Source organism: Zalophus californianus, chromosome 6 (assembly GCF_009762305.2).
Source record: "Zalophus californianus isolate mZalCal1 chromosome 6, mZalCal1.pri.v2, whole genome shotgun sequence".
Lineage (NCBI taxonomy): Eukaryota > Metazoa > Chordata > Mammalia > Carnivora > Otariidae > Zalophus > Zalophus californianus.
This window is the reverse complement of record NC_045600.1, coordinates 63,536,258-63,558,273: the sequence shown is the minus strand read 5'-3', so window position 1 is coordinate 63,558,273 and position 22,016 is coordinate 63,536,258. Positions and strand designations below refer to the sequence as shown.

Here is a 22,016-nt window from a genome sequence, read left to right as displayed (position 1 = left end):
TTTTCTGAATCATTTACACGTATCTTTCAAGGCTCAGATTAGTTGTGATTTCCTCCCAGAAGCCCTCCCTGATGCCCCAAGACTGAGTCAAATGCCTTTCCATTGACTCCTGAACATTGGGATCATCTACAGCAGAGGTCCCCAGACATCTTGGGCACCTCTAGGGTTCCCAAGATCCTTTCAGCGGGCCCACAAGGTCAACTATTTTCATATTAATGCTAAAATGATGTTTGCCTTTTCCACTCTCCTTCTGTGTATTATAGAGTTTTCCAGAGGCTATATGACATATGATATTTCAGTAGATTAAATGCAGAAGTAGAAATGGGGATCCAGCCGTCTTCTGTCAAGCCAGACGTTAACCAGATTTGCATACAGCTAACATTTTGAAAACAGTTATTTTTCATAACAATGTGTTATGTTAACATGCGTGTAATAGATTATTATTGTTATTTTAAGTGAATTAATAAATATTTTTAAAATTTCTGAAGTGAATATTTATCGTTATAAACCCACAGAAACAAAAGCTTTTTGGGGCCCTTAATAATCCATAATAGTCTAAAGGAGTTCTAAAAGTTTGAGAACTGCTGGGCGCCTGGGTGGCTCAGTTGGTTAAGCGACTGCCTTCGGCTCAGGTCATGATCCTGGAGTCCCGGGATCGAGTCCCGCATTGGGCTCCCTGCTCAGCAGGGAGTCTGCTTCTCCCTCTGACCCTCTTCCCTCTTGTGCTCTCTATCTCTCATTCTCTCTCTCTCAAATAAATAAATAAATTCTTTAAAAAAAAAGTTTGAGAACTGCTGATCTATGTTATCACAGATTTCACACTCTGTATTACTGTGCTCTGAATTCTGTAAGAGAGAAGTCTGTGTCATTTATGTGTGAGTTCCAGGCGCTAATAGTTTCTGATACATAGTAAGCTCTCAATATTTTTTGAATTAAGAACCTAATATATACATGTGCTTGTGTATGTACATACACTTGGAGTTTGAAAAAAAAAAAGGCAATTTAGTCTTTACTTGACCTGGCCTAATGCTACCCAATTTAGATAGTATACACAATTAACTAAACCAATAGTACTCTGAAATTTTGTATTAGTTTTAAAAGCTCTATTTCTGTCCTTTTTTTTTTTTGAGCTCTAGGAATTTTGCCCAAAAGATGTCTCTGAAAACTTTAAAATTCAAGCTCTATATTGAATACACAACCCCTGAGTTTTTTTTTTAATTTTTTATTGTTATGTTAATCACCATATATTACATCATTAGTTTTGGATGTAGTGTTCCATGATTCATTGTTTGTGCATAACACCCAGTGCTCCACGCAGAACGTGCCCTCTTTGATACCCATCACCAGGCTAACCCATCCCCCCACCTCCCTCCCCTCTAGAACCCTTTTTTCAGGGTCCATCGTCTCTCATGGTTGGTCTCTGCCTCCGATTTCCCCCCCTTCATTCTTCCCCTCCTGCTATCTTCTTTTTTTTTTCTTAACATATATTGCATTATTCGTTTCAGAGGTACAGATCTGTGATTTAACAGTCTTGCACAATTCACAGCACTCGTCATAGCACATACCCTCCCCAATGTCTGTCACCCAGCCACCCCATCCCTCCCACCCCCCACCACTCCAGCAACCCTCAGTTTGTTTCCTGAGATTAAGAATTCCTCATATCAGTGAGATCATATGATACATGTCTTTCTCTGATTGACTTATTTCACTCAGCATAACACCCTCCAGTTCCATCCACGTTGTTGCAAATGGCAAGATCTCCTTCCTTTTGATGGCTGCATAATATTCCGTTGTGTATATGTACCACCCCTTCTTTATCCATTCATCTGTCGATGGACATCTTGGCTCTCTCCACAGTTTGGCTATTGTGGACATTGCTGCTATAAACATCGGGGTGCACGTACCCCTTCGGATCCCTACATTTGTATCTTTGTGGTAAATACTCAGTAGTGCAATTGCTGGATCGTATGGTAGCTCTGTTTTCAACTGTTTGAGGAACCTCCATACTGTTTTCCAGAGTGGTTGCACCAACTTGCAACCCAACAACAGTGTAGGAGGGTTCCCCTTTCTCCGCATCCCCGCCAACATCTGTCATTTCCTGACTTGTTAATTTTAGCCTTTCTGACTGGTGTGAGGTGGTCTCTCATTGAGGTTTTGATTTGGATTTCCCTGATGCTGAGCGATGTTGAGCACTTTTTCATGTGTCTGTTGGCCATTTGGATGTCTTCTTTGGAAAAGTGTCTGTTCATGTCTTCTGCCCATTTCTTGACTGGATCATTTGTTCTTTGGGTGTTGAGTTTGATAAGTTCTTTATAGATTTTGGATACCAGCCCTTTATCTGATATGTCATTTGCAAATATTTTCTCCCAGTCTGTCAGTTGTCTTTTGGTTTTGTGGACTGTTTCTTTTGCTGTGCAAAAGTTTTTTATCTTGATGAAGTCCCAGTAGTTCATTTTTGCCCTTGCTTCCCTTGCCTTTGGCGATGTTTCTAGGAAGAAGTTAGTGCCGCTGAGGTCGAAGAGGTTGCTGCCTGTGTTCTCCTTTAGGATTTTGATGGACTCCTGTCTCATGTTTAGGTCTTTGAACCATTTGGAGTCTATTTTTGTGTGTGGTGTAAGGAGAGGGTCCAGTTTCATTCTTCTGCATGTGGCTGTCCAATTTTCCCAACACCATTTGTTGAAGAGACTGTCTTTTTTCCATTGGACATTCTTTCCTGCTTTGTCAAAGATGAGTTGACCATAGAGTTGAGGGTCCATTTCTGGGCTCTCTATTCTGTTCCATTGATCTATGTGTCTGTTTTTGTGCCAGTACCATACTGTCTTGATGATGACAGCGTTGTAATAGAGCTTCAAGTCTGGAATTGTGATGCCGCCAGCTTTGCTTTTCTTTTTCAACATTCCTCTGGCTATTCGGGGTCTCTTCTGGTTCCATATAAGTTTTAGGATTATTTGTTCCATTTCTTTGAAAAAAGTGGATGGTATTTTGATGGGGATTGCATTGAATGTGTAGATTGCTCTAGGTAGCATTGACATCTTCACAATGTTCGTTCTTCCAATCCATGAGCATGGAACGTTTTTCCATTTTTTGTGTTTTCCTCAATTTCTTTCATGAGTATTTTATAGTTTTCTGAGTACAGATTCTTTGCCTCTTTGGTTAGATTTATTCCTAGGTATCTTATGGTTTTGGATGCAATTGTAAATGGGATCGACTCCTTAATTTGTCTCTCTTCTGTCTTATTGTTTGTGTATAGGAATGCCACTGATTTCTGTGCATTGATTTTATATCCTGCCACTTTACTGAATTCCTGTATGAGTGCTAGTAGTTTTGGGGTGGAGTCTTTTGGGTTTTCCACATAAAGTATATCATCTACAAAGAGTGAGAGTTTGACTTCCTCTTTGGTGATTTGGATGCCTTTGATTTCTTTTTGTTGTCTGATTGCTGTGGCTAGGATTTCTAATACTATGTTGAATAGCAGTGGTGATAGTGGACATCCCTGCCGCATTCCTGACCTTAGGGAGAAAGCTTTCAGCTTTTCCCCATTGAGAATGATATTTGCTGTAGGTTTTTCATAGATGGCTTTTATGATATTGAGGTATGTACCCTCTATCCCTATACTCTGAAGAGTTTTGATCAAGAATGGATGCTGTACTTTGTCAAATGCTTTTTCTGCATCTATTGAGAGGATCATATGATTCTTGTTCTTTCTTTTGTTAATATATTGTATCACGTTGATTAATTTGCGGATGTTGAACCAACCCTGCAGCCCAGGGATAAATCCCACTTGGTCATGGTGAATAATCCTTTTAATGTACTGTTGGATCCTATTGGCTGGTATTTTGGTGAGAATTTTTGCATCCATGTTCATCAAGGATATTGGTCTGTAATTCTCCTTTTTGATGGGGTCTTTGTCTGGTTTGGGGATCAAGGTAATGCTGGCCTCATAAAATGAGTTTGGAAGTTTTCCTTCCATTTCTATTTTTTGGAACAGTTTCAGGAGAATAGGTATTAATTCTTCTTTAAATGTTTGGTAGAATTCCCCTGGGAAGCCATCTGGCCCTGGGCTTTTGTTTGTTGGGAGATTTTTGATGACTGCTTCAATTTCCTTAGTGGTTATAGGTCTGTTTAGGTTTTCTATTTCTTCCTGGTTCAATTTTGGTAGTTGATACATCTCTAGGAATGCATCCATTTCTTCCAGGTTATCTAATTTGCTGGCGTATAGTTGCTTATAATATGTTCTTATAATTGTTTGTATGTCTTTGGTGTTGGTTGTGATCTCTCCTCTTTCATTCATGATTTTGTTGATTTGGGTCCTTTCTCTTTTCTTTTTGATAAGTCTGGCCAGGGGTTTATCAATCTTGTTAATTCTTTCAAAGAACCAGCTCCTAGTTTTGTTGATCTGTTCTACTGTTCTTTTGGTTTCTATTTCTTTGATTTTTGCTCTGATCTTTATTATTTCTCTTCTCCTGCTGGGTTTAGGCTTTATTTGCTGTTCTTTCTCCAGCTCCTTTAGGTGTAGGGTTAGGTTGTGTATTTGAGACCTTTCTTGTTTCTTGAGAAAGGCTTGTATGCTATATACTTTCCTCTTAGGACTGCCTTTGCTGTATCCCAAAGATTTTGAACAGTTGTGTTTTCATTTTCATTGGTTTCCATGGATTTTTTTTAATTCTTCTTTAATTTCCTGGTTGACCCATTCATTCTTTAGTAGGATGCTCTTTAGCCTCCATGTATTTGAGTTCTTTCCAACTTTCGTCTTGTGATTGAGTTCTAGTTTCAAAGCACTATGGTCTGAAAATATGCAGGGAATAATCTCAATCTTTTGGTACTGGTTGAGACCTGGTTTGTGACCTAGGATGTAATCAATTCTGGAGAATGTTCCATGGGCACTAGAGAGGAATGTGTATTCCATTGCTTTGGGATGGAATGTTCTGAATATGTCTGTGAAATCCATTTGGTCCAGTGTGTCATTTAAAGTCTTTATTTCCTTTTTGATCTTTTGCCTAGATGATCTGTCCATTTCAGTCAGGGGGGTGTTAAAGTCCCCCACTATTACTGTATTGTTGTCATTGTGTTTCTTTGCTTTTGTTATTAATTGCCTTATATAATTGGCTGCTCCCATGTTAGGGGCATAGATATTTACAATTGTTAGATCTTCTTGCTGGACAGATCCTTTAAGTAGGATATAGTGTCCTTCCTCATCTCTTATTACAGTCTTTGTTTTTAAAATCTAATTTGTCTGATATAAGGATTGCCACCCCAGCTTTCTTTTGGTATCCATTAGCATGGTAAATGGTTTTCCACCCCCTCACTTTCAATCTGGGAGTGTCTTTGGGTCTAAAATGAGTCTCTTGCAGACAGCATATCATGGGTCTTGTTTTTTTATCCAATCTGATAGCCTGTGTCTTTTGATTGGGGCATTTAGCCCATTTACATTCAGGGTAACTATTGAAAGATATGAATTTAGTGCCATTGTATTGCCTGTGAGGTGACTGTTACTGTATATTGTCTGTGTTCCTTTCTGGTCTATGTTGCTTTTAGGCTCTCTCTTTGCTTAGAGGACCCCTTTCAATATTTCTTATAGGGCTGGTTTCGTGTTTGCAAATTCCTTTAGTTTTTGTTTCTCCTGGGAGATTTTTATCTCTCCTTCAATTTTCAAATGACAGCCTAGCTGGATATAGTATTCTTGGCTGCATATTTTTCTCGTTTAGTGCTCTGAAGATAACATGCCAGTCCTTTCTGGCCTGCCAGGTCTCTGTGGATAGGTCTGTTGCCAGTCTAACGTTGCTACCATTATAGTTTACATATCTCTTCTCCCGAGCTGCTTTCAAGATTTTCTCTTTGTCTCTGAGACTCGTAAGTTTTACTATTAGATGTTGGGGTGTTGACCTATTTTTATTGATTTTGAGAGGGATTCTCTGTGCCTCCTGGATTTTGATGCCTGTTTCCTTACCCACATTAGGGAAGTTTTCTGCTATAATTTGCTCCAATATACCTTCTGCCCCACTCTCTCTTTCTTCTTCCTCTGGTATCCCAATTATTCTAATGTTGTTTCGTCTTATCGTATTGCTTATCTCTCGAATTCTGCCTTTGTGATTCAGTAGTTGTTTATCTCTCTTTTTCTCAGCTTCTTTATTTTCCATCATTTGGTCTCTATATCGCTGATTCTTTCTTCTGCCTCATTTATCCTCGCAGTTAGTGTCCCCATTTTTGATTGCACCTCATTAATAGCCTTTTTGATTTTGATTTGGTTAGATTTTAGTTCTTTTATTTCTCCAGGAAGGGTTTCTCTAATAACTTCCATGCTTTTTTCAAGCCCAGCTAGTATCTTTAAAATCATGATTCTGAACTCTAGGTCTGACATCATACTAATGTCCGTATTGAGTAGGCCCCTGGGAGACAGTACTACCTCTTGTTCTTTTTGCTGAGGTGATTTTTTTTGTCACTCCTTTGTGCAGAGGAGAATAGATGAATGAGAGAACAAAATACTAACAGGTTAACAACGTCCCCAGCAAATATACTCTTAAACAAATCAGAAAAGACCTGAAACCAGGGGAAAAGAAAGGGAAAGAAAGAAAAAAGAAAGAAAAAAAAAGAAAAAGATAAAAACAAACAAAAACAGAACAAAATAAAAAAACAGAATATGATCAAATATGATCAGGCTAGTGCATAGATCAGTGCCACACACTAGATTTTGGGTGTATTTTGGTCTGTTAGAAAAAAGCGCCTCCTAAAATTTTAAAGAAACAAAGACTTATATATGTACAAAATAAGGGTTGATACAATGAAGGGATGGAAGATGATTGTAAAGATGGAAATTATAAAAGATTTTATAAAAGGAATTGATAAGAAGTTGAAAAAAGAAAGATTTAAAAAAAAAGAAAAAGAAAAGGGAGAGAATGTGATCAAGCAGGAGACTAGAAAAAAGCCATACACTAGTGATTTAGGGCATATTTTGATCTGTTAGAAGAAATTATATCTCAAAATTTTAAAGAGAGAACAACTTATATATATATATCTGCCAAAAATAAGGGTATCTACTATGAAGGGATAGAATATGACTCTAAAAATGAAAAAAAAATGTTTTTTTTCAAAAAGGGATTGATAAGATGTTGGTTGTAAAAGGGAAAAAGAAAAATAAAAAAAAAACAGTTAAAAAATTAACTTTGAAAAACTAATGAATCATGGTAAAAAAGCCATGAATTCTTTGTGCAGTATTTCCCTCTCGCTGGAGTTCTCCCGTTCTCCTTGATCGGTAAACTTGGTCTTGGCTGGCTGTTCGCGCTGATCTTCTGGGGGAGGGACCTGTTGCCGTGGTTCCCAAATGTCTTTGCCGGAGGCGGAATTGCCCAGCCCTTGCCGGTCCGGGCTAAGCGATCTGCTCGGGTTTGCTCTCGGGAACTTTTATTCCCTGCAAGCTTTCCGTACAGTTTTGGAGGACAAGAGTGAAAATGGCGGCCTCCCAATCTCTGTCCGGAGGAGCCGAGAACTTGGGACCCTGCTCCTCAGTGCACCCCCAGAGAAAAGCAGTCAGTCACTCCTGTCTCCCTGGTCTCTGGCCGCACTCCATGCTCACCCGGCCTGTGACCGGGCATTTCTATCTCTGGCACATGACCCTGTGTGGAGTCTCCAAACCCAGCACATCCCTGCGGTGTGCTCCTGCGCCGCCCCTCCCGGGGGAGGAAGGGGAGTCTCCCCGGCTCTGCCGCTTGTTGGGTCCCTGCTGGAGGAGCAGTGGCCCGACTGGGCCACAGATCACAGTTTATGGCAACCCCGAGCTGAGAGCCCATGACTCAGCTCCATCTCTGCAGCCAGCTTCCCCGCTCCGATACCTGGGAGCTTTGGCACACTCAGGCACCCCCGGTTTCTGTGACCCCGAAGGTCCTGAGACCACACTGTCCTGCGAGGGTTCCACCCCCCGCTTAGCCACTGGAGCGACGTCCCTCAGCGGAGCCAACTTCTAAAAGTTCTGATTTGTGCTCCGCGGCTCTATCACTTGCCTGAAGCGGTCAACGGAGGCCCCCTCCCCCGCCATCTATCCTCCCGAATATCGCCTTGGATTCACTTCTCCGCACGTCCTACCTTCCAGTATATGGTCGCTTTTCTGTTCAGAGAGTTGTTGCTATTCTTCTCTTCGATCTCCTGTTGAGTTCGTAGGTGTTCAGAATGGTTTGATCCCTATTCAGCTGAATTCCTGAGACCAGACGAAATCCAGGTCTCCTACTCCTCCGCCATCTTGCTCCGCCCAGCACAAACTCCCCTGAGTTTTTCTGACTTGGCTACGTACTGGGTGTGTGTTATCAGTCAAGTACTTAACCTTGCCGAGCCTCAGTTTCCTCACCTGTAAAATGGGGAGCATTGAACTAGATGGGTCCTAAGGGTCTTCTGTAGACTTGTTTATGAAAACCTTTCTCCTTTCCAAGCACATGCATTTAGATAATACTATTTTCTGCCTTCTTGGCTCTAATGATAGTGCAGTGGTTGAATTTCTGTTCTTTACTGACTCACCAACCTGAAGTTCTTTGGGTAGAAAGGTGGCAATTTTCTTCTTTTTAAAACTTTATTATTGATATATATAAGTGACATACAATGTTATATTAGTTTCAGGTGTACAACATAGTGATTCAGCAATTCTGTACATTACTGCTCAGTGCTCACCAAGATAAATATAGTCACCATTGTCACCATACGTTGTTACAATATTATTGACTGTATTCCCTGTGCTGTACTTTTTGTCTCCATGACTTATTTTTTTTTAACTGAAGTATAGTTGACACACAATGTTACATTAGTTTCAGGTGTACAACATAGTGATTCAACCATTCTATACCTAATTACGCTCTGCTTACCACAAGTGTAACGCCCATCTGTCACCATGCAAGGCTATTACAATACTATTGACTGTATTCCCTGTGCTATACCTTTCATCCCTGTGACTTATTAATTCCATAACTGGAAGCCATAAATGGCATCTCCCACTCCCCTTCACACATTTTGCCCATGCCCCCACCCCCTTCCTCTGGCAACCACCAGTTTGTTCTCTGTATTTATGCGTCTGTTTTTGCTTTGTTTTGCTCTTTTATTTTACATATGAGTGAAATCATATGGTGTTTGTCTTTCTCTGTCTGACTTATTTCACTTAGCATAATGCCCCCTACATCCATCCATGTTGTCACAAATGGCAAGATCTCATTCTTTTTTATGGCTGAGGGATATTCCTAAATACATGTATACATACCATATCTTCTTTAACTGTTCATCTATCAATGAGCACTTGGGTTGTTTCCCACCTTGACTATTGTAAATAATGCTGCAATAAACAAATAAACAGAGGTACATATATCTTTTTAAATTAGTGTTTTTGTTTTCTTTGGGTAAATACCCAGTAATGGGGAATTACTGGATCATATGGTATTTCGAATTTTAATTTTTTGAGAGGAAACTTCATTGTTTCCCACAGTGGTTGCACCAATTTGCATTCCTACCAAAAGGGTTCCCTTTTCTTCACATCTTCACCAACACTTGTTATTTCTTGTCTTTTTGATACTAGGCATTCTGACTAGTTCGAAGTGATATCTCATTGTGGTTTTGATTTGCATTTCTCTGATTAGTAATGTTGAGCATCTTTTCATGTCTCTTGACCATATGTATGTCTTCTTTGGGAAAATGTCTATTTAGGTCCTCTGCCCATTTTTTAATCAGATTGTTTGGTTTTTTGGTGTTGAGTTGTATAAATTCTTTATATATTTTGGATATTAACCCTTTGTTGGATATATCATTTGAAAATTTCTTATCCCTTTCACTAAAGCTGGCTGTTTTCTTTTTCACTCATTATGATAAACTCTCCATGTGGAATTCTAATTTTTCCCTAAAAATAATAACTTTATTATTACTTTAAAGAGCTATCTGTTCCCTAAAGAAAGTTGAGAATATTTAGATAAATAACAACTCAACAATCACAGGTAATCTTTTGAATAATCTTAGCATTTTATAAACACCCCCGTCTAGCCAGATGTGTTCTTGTTCCAGATATTTGATTTGCAAGGAGGTCTTACTAATCAGGAAGGTATTTAGAGCTAATCTAAATACAGGATTATAACAGCATTTTCAGCTCTGTACTTCAGTGTCAAGGAGCAGCCCCTTTTTTGAGCAGCCTCAAAACTTTATGGACATGTCGGGAAATGTTTATTAAAAGTGATTAATTAGCTCCAGCTGATTAGGTCAGGGGAGACCAAAAGATGTAGAACAGAGAGAGAAGGAGTGAACAGGAAGAGAGGAGGAGAGGAAGGGAGGGGAGCAAAAGAATGGGAAGAGGAGTGGAGACTGAGAGAAGGGAGGGACTAGGAGAAGAGGAAAGAGAAGAAAAAGGCAAAAGACAAACAGTGGTCAAGAAAGGAGGAGAAAAAGGGGGACTGAAAAGAGAGAGCACAGAGTGTGGGGACTTGGCTGTGACGGGACTGGGTGAAGCTGGGTGGCATGGGCTGGGGTTCTCACGAAGGCTTGGGAAACAAGAATGTGCCATAGTGGATGTTACTGTCCTTTGTTTTTCTCCCTGGGAACCTCAAGGGAATAAGTCTGGTGAGAAAGGCAGGTGACCTGATGTGCTCATTCAGTGCCTCTGGAGGACTGGGGTATTTGAGGCTAGGTCTCCCTCAGAGTAAGTGAGCAAAGCTTTGGGGTAGCCCGACTCCCCGGGAGGATCCCCAGCTTCAGTCCTGTGAAAGTGTTCACAGTTGTATAAGTACTCGAGCTCGTCTGTACTTCAGTTTTCCCTTCTATAAAACAGACAGTGTGGGAATCTTGTAGCATAGTGTTGTTGTAAGAATTGAGTAAGTGCCTGACACATAAGTGCTCCATAAATATTGACCTGCTATTTGTTCCAGTTTATTCCCAATTCTTTTATTCATTCCTTTTTTTATTAGACTTTGATGATATGCATTTTGATCTTGTTTTGCCCTTAAATTTGTTGATCACTTCTTTTTATAAACCAATAGGGAGCAACTGAACCTAAACTCTGGATTTGTTGGAGGACCCTCTTTCCCATTGTGAGAATCAGGGATCTTTCTGGGCTTTTCTTTTCCCAGTTTAAACTAGTGTCAACAGTATTTGAAGATGATGAATCAGCTCAATTTATCCTTTCTACATGATACTGAGTTCAGAATAGAACTTCCCACCTGGTCAGTTTCAGATAATACCACTCCATGCCTTTTTCTTTTTCTTTTTTCTTTTTTCTTTTTTTTTTTTTTTTTTTGCCCTCTCTTTTCAACTGACAGCCTTTTATTTTTATTCTGGGATAATTTTATCAGGAATATTTTTATATTCTAAAGTCATCCCATTCAACCCTTAGAAAAGAAGCTTAAATATTTCATAAAACATTTCAGTGTTTCAGTTTTCTTGTGGCATCAGAGTTAAAACTGCCTTAAACCATTTCATTTTCTCTTCAATCTTTTTCCTAAAAGCACACACCATATCCTCCCTTCTGTCAATTACTTGCACTGTGTTAGATTTTGTGGGTAGGAACATGGGTAAATGTGTGAGGTGGTAGAATCCAAAGCACCTCTTTTAACTCCTTGGCCTTTTATCTTGAGCCTCTGGGTCTTGAGTGGCACATTAAGTACATAGATAGGTGGTTAGGAAAGGTAAATTGCATTTGACTACTCTTGTGTAAAAATCTAAATTAGGCATTTCATATAAGAACTATGTGTATATGGAAGACTAAATATATATGTTGGTAAATACACATATAAAATTACAATGCATACTTTTGCTTCTAAATGGAGTTCTAATTCTTCCAGTTATCAGAGCCTAAATAAAGCTTCCTTGTGCATAGGCTAAGAGGATTGCGATTACTCTTTGGTAGCCATTGTTAGTGTAAAGATCGGCTCCAAAGCATGTGGCCTGTTTTGAAAAGCCAGATTATTCTTAAACTTTTGGCTATTAGTAGAGAAATGTGATCCCCCTCAGACTTTCTGGTGGAATAAGGAGATCCGGAAATCCCTGCTGGCCTGCAGGCTTAGGTGCTGCCCCCGCTGTGTTGTTTCATCTGATGACCTGAGACAGAAGTCACGACTCCTTCCTCTGCATGCCCCTCTCACCTTGTGGCTGTGTGGGGACTTCTCTGATCCTTCTCCCCTGTGGCCTAGCACAGTGCTGTGTGCTTAGTGAATAATCAAAACTTTCTGAGTGAATGAGATAAAAGATCAAATTGGAGCTTGTTAAATAGGAATGATTTTTAAGAATCATTTATCAAGGGGCGCCTGGGTGGTAAGTGCCATCCAACTCTTGGTTTCAGCTCAGGTTGTGATGTCAGGGTCATGGGCTCGAGCCCTGTGTCAGGCTCCACGCTCAGCGGGGAGTCTGATTCTCTCTTTCCTTCTCCCTCTGCTCCTCCCCTGACTCACAGGTGCACACTCTTTCTCTCTCTCAAATAAATAAACAAAATCTTTTTAAAAATCACTTATCAAGCCCTCATTTTACATCAGGCTTTAAAACATGTATTTTTCTTGAAATCCTCATGTAAACCCAAGATGGATATTATAGTCCCTCTCTTACAGATGAAGAAAATGAGGTTCAGAGACATTAAGTAGCTCATTTGCTTTATGCTGTTAGTAAGAGGTGGATGGAGCCTGGAATCAAATTCAGTTTGTCAGGTTGCAGCAACTGTTTTCTTAATAACATCCATATTGGTTCATGATGGGAATTTTTTTTTCTCTTTTAATATAACCTCTCCTGCCCCCCACAGTTAATCCTCATTTAAATGTTTTTCAACTTCTAATTTCTGCTAGGGACTTAGATAAATTGTTAAATCAGTAGGCCTTTCATGATTTCATGTGTTGCCAATGAGGCTGTCCGGATTCACGTTCTTAGTCCACTACCTTCTAGCCATATGGTACTGGACAGGTCTCCTCAGCTCTCAGAGCCTCAGTCTTCTCACTTGTAAAACAGGTCACAATACTACCTACCTCACATGAAGTTCGGTATGAAGCTCAAATGATCTGTTGTATATAAAATACTTTTAAAAGGTCCTGGCACACAGTGAGTATAGTTTGTTTCAGCCAGCATTGTTCAGATGAGATCATTCAGTGAATCTTTGAATCTTGGAATACTAAGAAAGGGGTAAACACATTTTAATGAAGGTTTAAAACATTCAACAGCAGAGGCTGAACAATTTTTCCATAAATATAGTGAACATAGTTCACTTTTTTGATGCCCTTCAGTAGATCCCTGTCTGAAGGCAGCTAATTTGATCTAGATGAGGTCAGACATCATGCTTGATTTCTTTGTCCAGTGAGAAATGAGAATCCTTCTGAGGGTGTACACACACACACACACACACACACACACACACATTCTAACAACAAAAAGAAATTAGCAGTTGAGGTCCTTGGCTGAACTCCTGAGAACTAAGGGTCATCTTCTCTGTGATTAAACTGAGTCAGATTCATCTGTAATTGAAGCACTGCTAGAATTGGCTAATTCCTGCATGTAACTTCTTTACATTTTGGATTGAAATTTTCCATGAGTTACAAGTGAAGTTTACAGTGATTTTTGCTTGGGGACAAAAAAAAGGTGTGTGTTCCTTGCTAAGCATCTAGCTTCATCAAAGATCTCCTTTCAGAAAAATGAACAGAAAATAGTGAAGGGGAAGGACTGAGAACTTAGAGAATTTTGCCTCAGTGCCAAGACTGTAGGGCTGGGAAGAATTGTTGCTTTTCTTTCATCTGGATCCAATGGCATGTCTCTGAGAATACTATTTCTAGAGGTCAGTGTGGTGCACTGAGAGAAACTGACTGTGGGGTGAGATGTGGGTTTGAGCCCAACTCCGCCAACTCTTACCATAGGCAAGTCACTCACTTTCGTTGACCCTCAGTTTCCTCATCTGTACAATGATCAGAATCAGCACCATTCCACACACTTGTGACAACATGGCATCTACTTCCTGTTGTAGACGTCCCCCTTTACCCTCTTAGAGAAATAGGTTTCGTTTTCAGTGTGGTCTAAAAATCATGGAATTCTATACAAAATGACCCCCTAGGCTTTCAATACTGTAAGGCAGAGACCATGTCCCATTTCCTACTGTAATGCTGGCTTCTGGTCCCATCCCTGACACAAGGAAGGCGCTCCCTTCTTAGTCGTGCTCCACACGACAGCCTTGCCGGAGGAGGGCAACCTCCAGTTTGTGTTTAACCAAATCAGGTTTGTTGTAGAGAGAAATAGGTGGGAAAATAAAAGAAGTAACGGGCATTCTTAACCTGTCATGAGAGGATAGCTATTTGCAAGACTCAGGGGTAAATTTTCCCTGTGAATAGAATCTTCAAATATATGTTAACCAGGTGAGAGCTCTAGCAAATCATTTTTTACAAACCTGAAAGTGTGCATTTGCATGCACTTTGACTGTCCTGCTTAGTCTTTAAAGAGACTGACGCTTTAGAAAGTTTAAAAGTAAGATTGATTGGTTGATTTTGGTGTGGTGTTCCATGATTCACTGTTTGCATATAACACCCAGTGCTCCATGCAGAGCGTGCCCTCTTTAATACCCATCACCGGGCTAGCCCATCCCCCTACCCCCCTCCCCTCTGGAACCCTCAGTTTGTTTCTCAGAGTCCATAGTCTCTCATGGTTCGTCTCCACCTCCGATTTCCGCCCCCTTCATTTTTCCCTTCCTGCTATCTTCTTCTTTTTCTTCTTCTTTTTTTTTTTTAACATATAATGTATTATTTGTTTCAGAGGTACAGGTCTGTGATTCAACAGCCTTGCACAATTCACAGCGCTCACCATAGCACCTACCCTCCCCAATGTCTATCACCCAGCCACCCCATCCCTCCCACCCCCCACCACTCCAGTAACACTCAGTTTGTTTCCTGAGATTAAGAATTCCTCATATCAGTGAGATCATATGATACATGTCTTTCTCTGATTGACAAAAGTAAGATTTTTAAAAAGCACTTTATTAAGGAATTTTTAAAATGCAAATGATTTGAAAGTGGGAAGTGTGCACTCAGTGGGTGGTATCAAGGCTGCCTGGGCAGTTCTCTCTCAGATGGTGGATGGCAAGGGTTTCTTCTGGGTGTCTAATCCTGGCTTGGCTCCAGTGAAGAGTTTGCAGACTCTCAAAACCTGTGTCAGATATGAATATGTCAGGGACCCATTCCGAAGGATACTATTAAGCGGGTGGCCTGGGAGGACAGGGGCCTGTGGACTGAGTCCCACTCAGTGTGCCCCTGGAGAGCTTGGCGGGAGGCAGAGAAGGGTAATGGAAGAATGGGTGGAAAGGGACAGCCAGAAAACTGGTGATCGAAAAATGACAGGAGAGAGACTAAGCAGGTAAGATACTTTGGCAGGAGTTTGATCAGTGAAGGCTAGAATGTGGCCTTTCAGAGATGTGCAGTTCAGCCTGTAGTGGTGAGTTGAACGTGCATGAAATGTGCTTTTATGTAGTGCGATGGCAGTGTTGGATTGTGTCATGAAGGAAATCTGAGTTTTATAGTCATCCTGGAATCTCCAACGTAAGTAAGTGTAAACTCAAAATATTAGAGAAACAAACGCAGGTGGGTCAAATACTAAAAATAAGAACAGGGGCGCCTGGGTGGTTCAGTCATTAAGTGTCTGCCTTCGGCTCCGGTCGTGATCCCAGGGTCCTGGGATCGAGCCTCACATCGGGCTCCCTGCTCCGCAGGGAAGCCTGCTTCCCCCTCTCCATCTCCCCCTGCTTGTGTTTCCTCTCTCGCTATGTCTCTCTCTGTCAAATAAATAAATAAAATCTTTAAAAAAAAATAAAAATAACAAATTTGGATACAGACAGAATTCTGATGCAGGCAGAATACATTTCACAGAAAAATCCAGGAGAATATTCCAACTCTTTTATTGACTGTCAAAATTTTTCGACTATCAAAATTACTTGAATTGCGTAGGCCAGTGTTAAGACATGCTTTATGTTCTGCTAAAATTTTTGCTGCAGTGATATTTATCTTTTTATTCCCAATAATTCCCAGCAGTATGCTTTACACAGAGTAGGCACTTAATAAATATTGGTTAAAAAAGTGAATGAGTGCCCAGTATTTGTTATGCTAGGTCTTGACCTGTATTATAAAATAAATAAAAATTTGTATTTCCCCCCATTTTCCTATGTTGTTAACATATGTCACCTCATTTTCCTTCATTCACACCACAAGGACTCTTGCAGAGTTTCTAAAAATTAGCATCAAATATTGGTTGTATGCATCCAAATGTGAGTTCTCCTGCACGTTGTATGGTTCGGTATATTGAGTGGCACTTAGCTGGTCTTTCTAAGGAGAGCATCTCCTGATATGGGACTAGTACACTGTCCACAACACAGAAGGCTGGTGCCAGTGCACACATCAAGGGACTGGGAAAAGTGGAGAAACAACAGATAACAAAGGTATCAAGAATTGGATGGACTCCAGTGTCATTTGCCTTTATGATTTCTGTCTATATTTTGTGGCTACACGTATGAACAGGAGGGGAGGTGGAAGCTAAGCGCTCCCTAAGAGGGAGGTGTGTTTAGCTTTTTATTATAAGATTACAAGGATTTTCCAGGTTTCTATTGTGATGCATGAAACTTTTTAGCACTGGCAAGAAAAGAGTTGAGAAAAGGTGCAACAGATGAAAATTGGTGAGGTAGGGATATAATTCAGAGGAGACCCAGAGGGAAGCCCGGACTGGACCGCTGTTTCCTCTGTGTCAGACAGCCGTGGTTCTGCTGTCTGGCTAGGCTATGCAGAGAGACCATCCGGAAAGGTTCACCTGGGTCCCGTGAGTTTGCCTAGTCTGCATCTCCTGGATTTCAGCTAACTCCGTAATCATGGTTCCGTTAGGAAGGTTGTCACACATTGTTTAATACTCTTTGGCTGAGACCAACCTTTTGTCATGAGGTGCCCATGCAATCACATTGTTTGGTTTGCTTGTTTTTTTGGAGGAAGAGAGGATAATAAATAGTATATAACTGGTTATATTTCAAACGACATCTTTTACTATTTGTCTTCTTGGATTTAATCAGTTGTCTCCAAAATAATTTACTTCCTGACTTAATTTTCTCCTCAAACCAATTTACAGATAAAAACCACTGAAGTCCAAATTCAATAGTAAATACTATTTAATAATGTAAAATACCATTTCATCTCACAATTATCAACCATCTAGACTCTGATATTCTCATGAGGTTCTGTAGATGATATTTCTGTAAGTCCATTTGGCCAACAAAGAATATCTTAATTTTTCACTGAACTTAATTATGAGAGAATCAAGAATCAAGAATTAGGACACACTCTACCCTTGTTTCTGCTCATAGATTTACTGTATACATCTGTAGGGATCTATGGTAAACCTTGAGTCAGGTAAGAATTTCTTATGTGTTCTGAATCGTGGGCAGTCTTCCAGAAAGAGGGACTTGGGGAGTGGTGTTTTAAACAGGTGGGAGGCTTGACTAAAAAAAGTGAAACTGACATAACATCTGTGTTAAAAGACTCAAGTATTTGGAGGAAATGAAAAACAAAGCAACTCTCAGATTTATGGAAATGCAGAAAAGGAGAAAGAGCAGACCAACCAATACCCTAAATATATGAGAAAGGGCAAAAAGAATTACTTGGCATGGATCCCTAGCATTTAGAACAAAATACAATATGAGAAAATTAGAGAAAAGGGTGATTTGGGAGGATCATCAGAAAAACGCATTTGGTAGGGAAATGTGTCGTGTGAAATTCATGAAACCATCCCTGTTGGGTATGTTTTTCACCTCACCTGGAAGAAACACTTCTGAGTGATGACTAAAGGAACCTCAGTGATGTCATTAGCTTGGTGTTGGAGGCTAGGACTTGAGGCATGTTAAACTACTTCGTGGTTCTCAGACAAGCCATTTGCAAATGCATAGGCCTTAGCTTCTTCTTCTTCTTCTTCTTCTTCTTCTTCTTCTTCTTCTTTTTTTAAAAATATTTTATGTATTTATTTGACAGAGAGAGAGAGCAAGAGAGGGGACACAAGCAGGGGGAGTGGGAGAGGGAGAAGCAGGTTTCCCACGCAGCAGGGAGCCCGATGCAGGGCTCGATCCCAGGACCCAGGGATCATGACCTGAGCCAAAGGCAGATGCTTAACGACTGAGCCACCCCAGGCCTTAGCTTCTAATTAAGATGACCCTAACTTGATATTTCTTACTGGCTTTACCAAAACAACCTGATTAGGGTAGGTTTTCAAAAGGATGTGTGTGATTATCCTCTGATCTTGGCACAATGGGGTTAAAATAGGGAAAGCTTTGGGTGACATTTAGCAACGTGGGAAAACAGAGGATACTCTACCAGGTGGGATGATTGGCTGAGCTCCATGTGGGTCGGCGACATCCCAGAGCGTGGTGGGACAGTCTGATGGACTCCTTGGGCCTCCATGCCCACATCTCTGCTCTATCTCCCTTTGACAGACAGGAATGTGTTTCTGAGTGTTATTTGTCTGCCTTTATCTTTACCACCCTTCTCAGTCCCATTTTCTCTTTTTTTAAATAATCATTTTGAGGCCAATCAACTGTGGGGATTAAAGGGTTATAAATCTTAAACTATTATTTAGGAGAAAACTGAGTAACAGAAGCCTAGCTTCTGAGAAGCACGATAAAGAAAATGAATTTTCACCTATTCTCAATTCGGTCTCAGGATATCCTCAGTTAAGCATTAAAAATATTAATCAAAATTAATCAAAAGGCAAATCTGAAGAACGGGTTAAGTGTGATAGAGAAATAGCATCCCAAGCCATTTCAGCGAGCACAAATGTAGAAACCGGTTCTTGCTCCTTTTGACCTCCAGGTGGTGCTGTTTACCTAGACACAGAAATCAAGCGCCCAGCCCTATTTCTTTCCTTTAGATTCATAGCTGGGCTTTCATTTTTTTCCAAATATTTTCCGTTTCTACAGATGTGTTCTTTTAAATGGTCAATAAATTTTTATAACCACTATTTGAAAAATTGCAAGATTATTGTTATTTGTGCTTCCTAGCCAAGAATATTTCTTTATGTGCGGGACACACCCAGAGTCAGGTGTTTACATTTTTGTTCATTGATCCCACCTCGTCTGCCGTTCCTTGCTTCTTAGAACCCAGGCTCAGCCACAGACAGTTGGGCTGTCAGTAGAACCCATCCAAATCTCTTTAAACACTTATGTGATTTAAAAATAGATTTGTAGTTCAGTTAAGGCAACTCAATTCCATTGGCTTCTGAGTAAAGAACACCATCTTCATGGGAATGCTTTTATTCCCCAAAGCCAGGGAGTGCTCCTCATAGGCCTGACCTGATTTTTTGGTGAGGGGGCACTTGTCAGACACCAGAAATGTTTTGATGATCGGAGGACACCTTTATAAAGACACCCGACAATCCAAATTCTTCAGAAAAACATGTTCCTAGGGAAAAACTCAGAGGGAGTCATGCACAATGTCTTTCTATTTTGATAGATTTCAGTGTCAGGAATAGTGGAAATTCCATTCCACAGTGTGGAACTAGAAGGGGAAGGCAGTGGTATCAATTTTATCCTCCATGAGGTTTGGAATTTTTCAGATTGGCTTTAAAGAAATGATCAACTAACATGTTTTTCTTGTCCTTTTTCCCCTTTCTCTTTTCTGTCACAAAGGGGTTTGTAAACAAGCTGGATGAATTCATTCAGTGGTTAAATGAAGCCATGGAAACCACTGAGAATTGGACACCCCCTAAAGCAGAGACGGATGGCCTTAAGCTGTACCTGGAGACACACTTGGTAGGCAAGACTGTATTACTTCTGCTGTTTGTAATGGAAGTATTTTAATGCACGGCTTGTTTGTTTATGGGGAATATCAATTTTATTTATCAGAAGTCATTATATGCTAATGAAACCAAGTTTTAATGGGGTAAACTGCAGAAGCTGAACATTTACAGGCATTTCAAGTAATATACTATGAAATTTAAATCCTTCGTATTTCAAGCTATTTTTTTCAAAACTTTTCCCAGAAAGGTAAGTAATTAACTTAAAAATACCTTAGAAATTTTGCTCGACTCTTGTTCTCTAAAGCTGTGATTGAAGGTTTTTCCTCTTCTGAAAAAACAAATAAATGAAAGAGATAATTTTGATGACCATTCTAAGCTTTCTAGAATTCTTGTAAAATTAATGAACCTCTCATTATCAAGAGGGTCTACATTATCTGTTCTACACTGGGTTATTTTAATAAAATATTTAAAATGATGATCTCCATCATTTTTGCTGCTATGTGATTTTTTCAGCATATAATTAATACAACTGTCATTACACTCGTCCCTGTGCACAGGGAAAACCATGGAGGGGAAGTGGAAAATACTTGGATGAATATGCTTCTGAATATGTTAGCAGCAAGAATTATAGACTGGGGGACATTTGATGAACCTCATGAGGTTTTTACTGAATGCTTCAAATGGCCGATATCAATTATGAAGGGGTGGAAACCAAGTAGTGGAGTGTGATAAAGCATGAAGAAAAAGCACGTTGTCATAGGAAATGAAAATTCAGGCTTTAAGGATCTCATCTTTATTCCTTTCACCAATAGCATAAAATTGACAAAGGCAATGAACACGAATCCTTGGGTACCCAACTGTGGGGGTGATTTTCTGCCCCTCTTACACACTCAGAATTTGGATTGAATAAACATTGTGTGGGAGTCCTACATGTGTGCAAATTCACGGGGTTCCTGACGGTTCCCTGTGATGTTAAATGAGAGAATGAGAGAGAACGAGAGAGAGGGGAAGGAGAGCGAGGTTGTGTTAGGCTTTTGGTGTTTGCGGTTTGCACTATGTTTTATATCATTGCAGGTAAAACAGCCTCAAAATCCTATTGCTGCATGAAAATAGCTTTGTGGATGATAAAAGATGACAAAACTATGTGTAAGAGAATGAGTGTATTGCTTCCCTTTTTAGAGACCTGGGTTGATGGTGTGTAAAAATGCCAGTGACCCTAACCACCTCTCTTGTACATGGGTTTTTAAATATTGCCCTTGGTACTCAATTCCCTATTCAGTGGAGCCTTGATATTTTTTTTTTAAAGAGGGCATTTCATAATAGCAAGATAAAGATATTCAGTGCTTTATAATGTAAATTGTATTAATTAGAATGTCAACTTTTCACTGGTATTGTTCTGACAGAAATTCTAATCTGTGTTTAAACAGGAGTATATGAACTTTATTTCACATTAAGTGTGCTGTCTTAATTTCTCCTGATTTAATATTTTTTGGAAAATACACATTTAGTTTTCGAGGTCCCAGAGGACATGGGGACATAAAGAGTGCTTTAACTCTAGGCTGTTTGTTGAAAGCCAGACTAAGACAGTATGAACCAGGGTCTCGCTCCTCTTTGGGAGTTGAGCAACATGGCCTCTTTGTAAACAGTTGTACACTCGTCGTTCTCAAGTCCCTGTTACAGAGTTCCTTCCTTAGCATCCCTGTGTTGGCCTCTGCCTCATTCTAGCCCACCCTCATTCACTAGAACTTTCTGTGGGAAAGGAATATTCAAGGTTGCACTGTCCAACATGGGAGCCACTCACCACATGCATCTGCTGAGCACTTGAAATGTGGCTAAAGCAAGTGAAGAAATGAATTTTTAATTCTAATTAACTTACATTTAAATGTAAATTGCCACATGTAGCCTGTGACTACTGTATTCTATCCTTAATAAATTGCCAAACTCTTTACAGTTGCCCATAATGAATTGCATGTATGTATACCTGCCTCATTGTGACAGTCTCATCCAAAACGTGGACCCCACCATCCCCTTTGCTGTGAGTCTCTATGCTACATCCGTAGCTAAGAGTCCTTCTTAAAATATTTATCTCTTAAAGAATAACCTTGTTGTTGCCTAATGATCAACACTTTCTTGAAATGAGTTTTCTCTATTATCGTGTCTAATTGTATTGGTTGGAAGAGAGATAACATAGGAATATCTTTATCTCTGCTTTGCAAAGAGTGAGGTATTCTCCTCTCCAGACCTGCTCAGTGAATGTTAAGTTGCAATCGCAACTTTGACTTCTGAAATTATAA

General features: G+C 40.0%; 1 protein-coding gene across 5 annotated transcripts in view; it reads left to right on the top strand.

Annotated features, from left to right (window-relative positions):
• AKAP6 (A-kinase anchoring protein 6) overlaps positions 1-22,016 on the top strand; it is a 503,914-nt gene that overhangs the window by 231,835 nt on the left and 250,063 nt on the right. For all 5 annotated transcript variants that reach the window (XM_027570975.2, XM_027570977.2, XM_027570978.2 and 2 more), the window contains one exon: positions 19,613-19,735. In XM_027570975.2, coding sequence (XP_027426776.1) covers positions 19,613-19,735 — 123 coding nt within the window. The remainder of the gene's footprint in view (positions 1-19,612; positions 19,736-22,016) is intronic.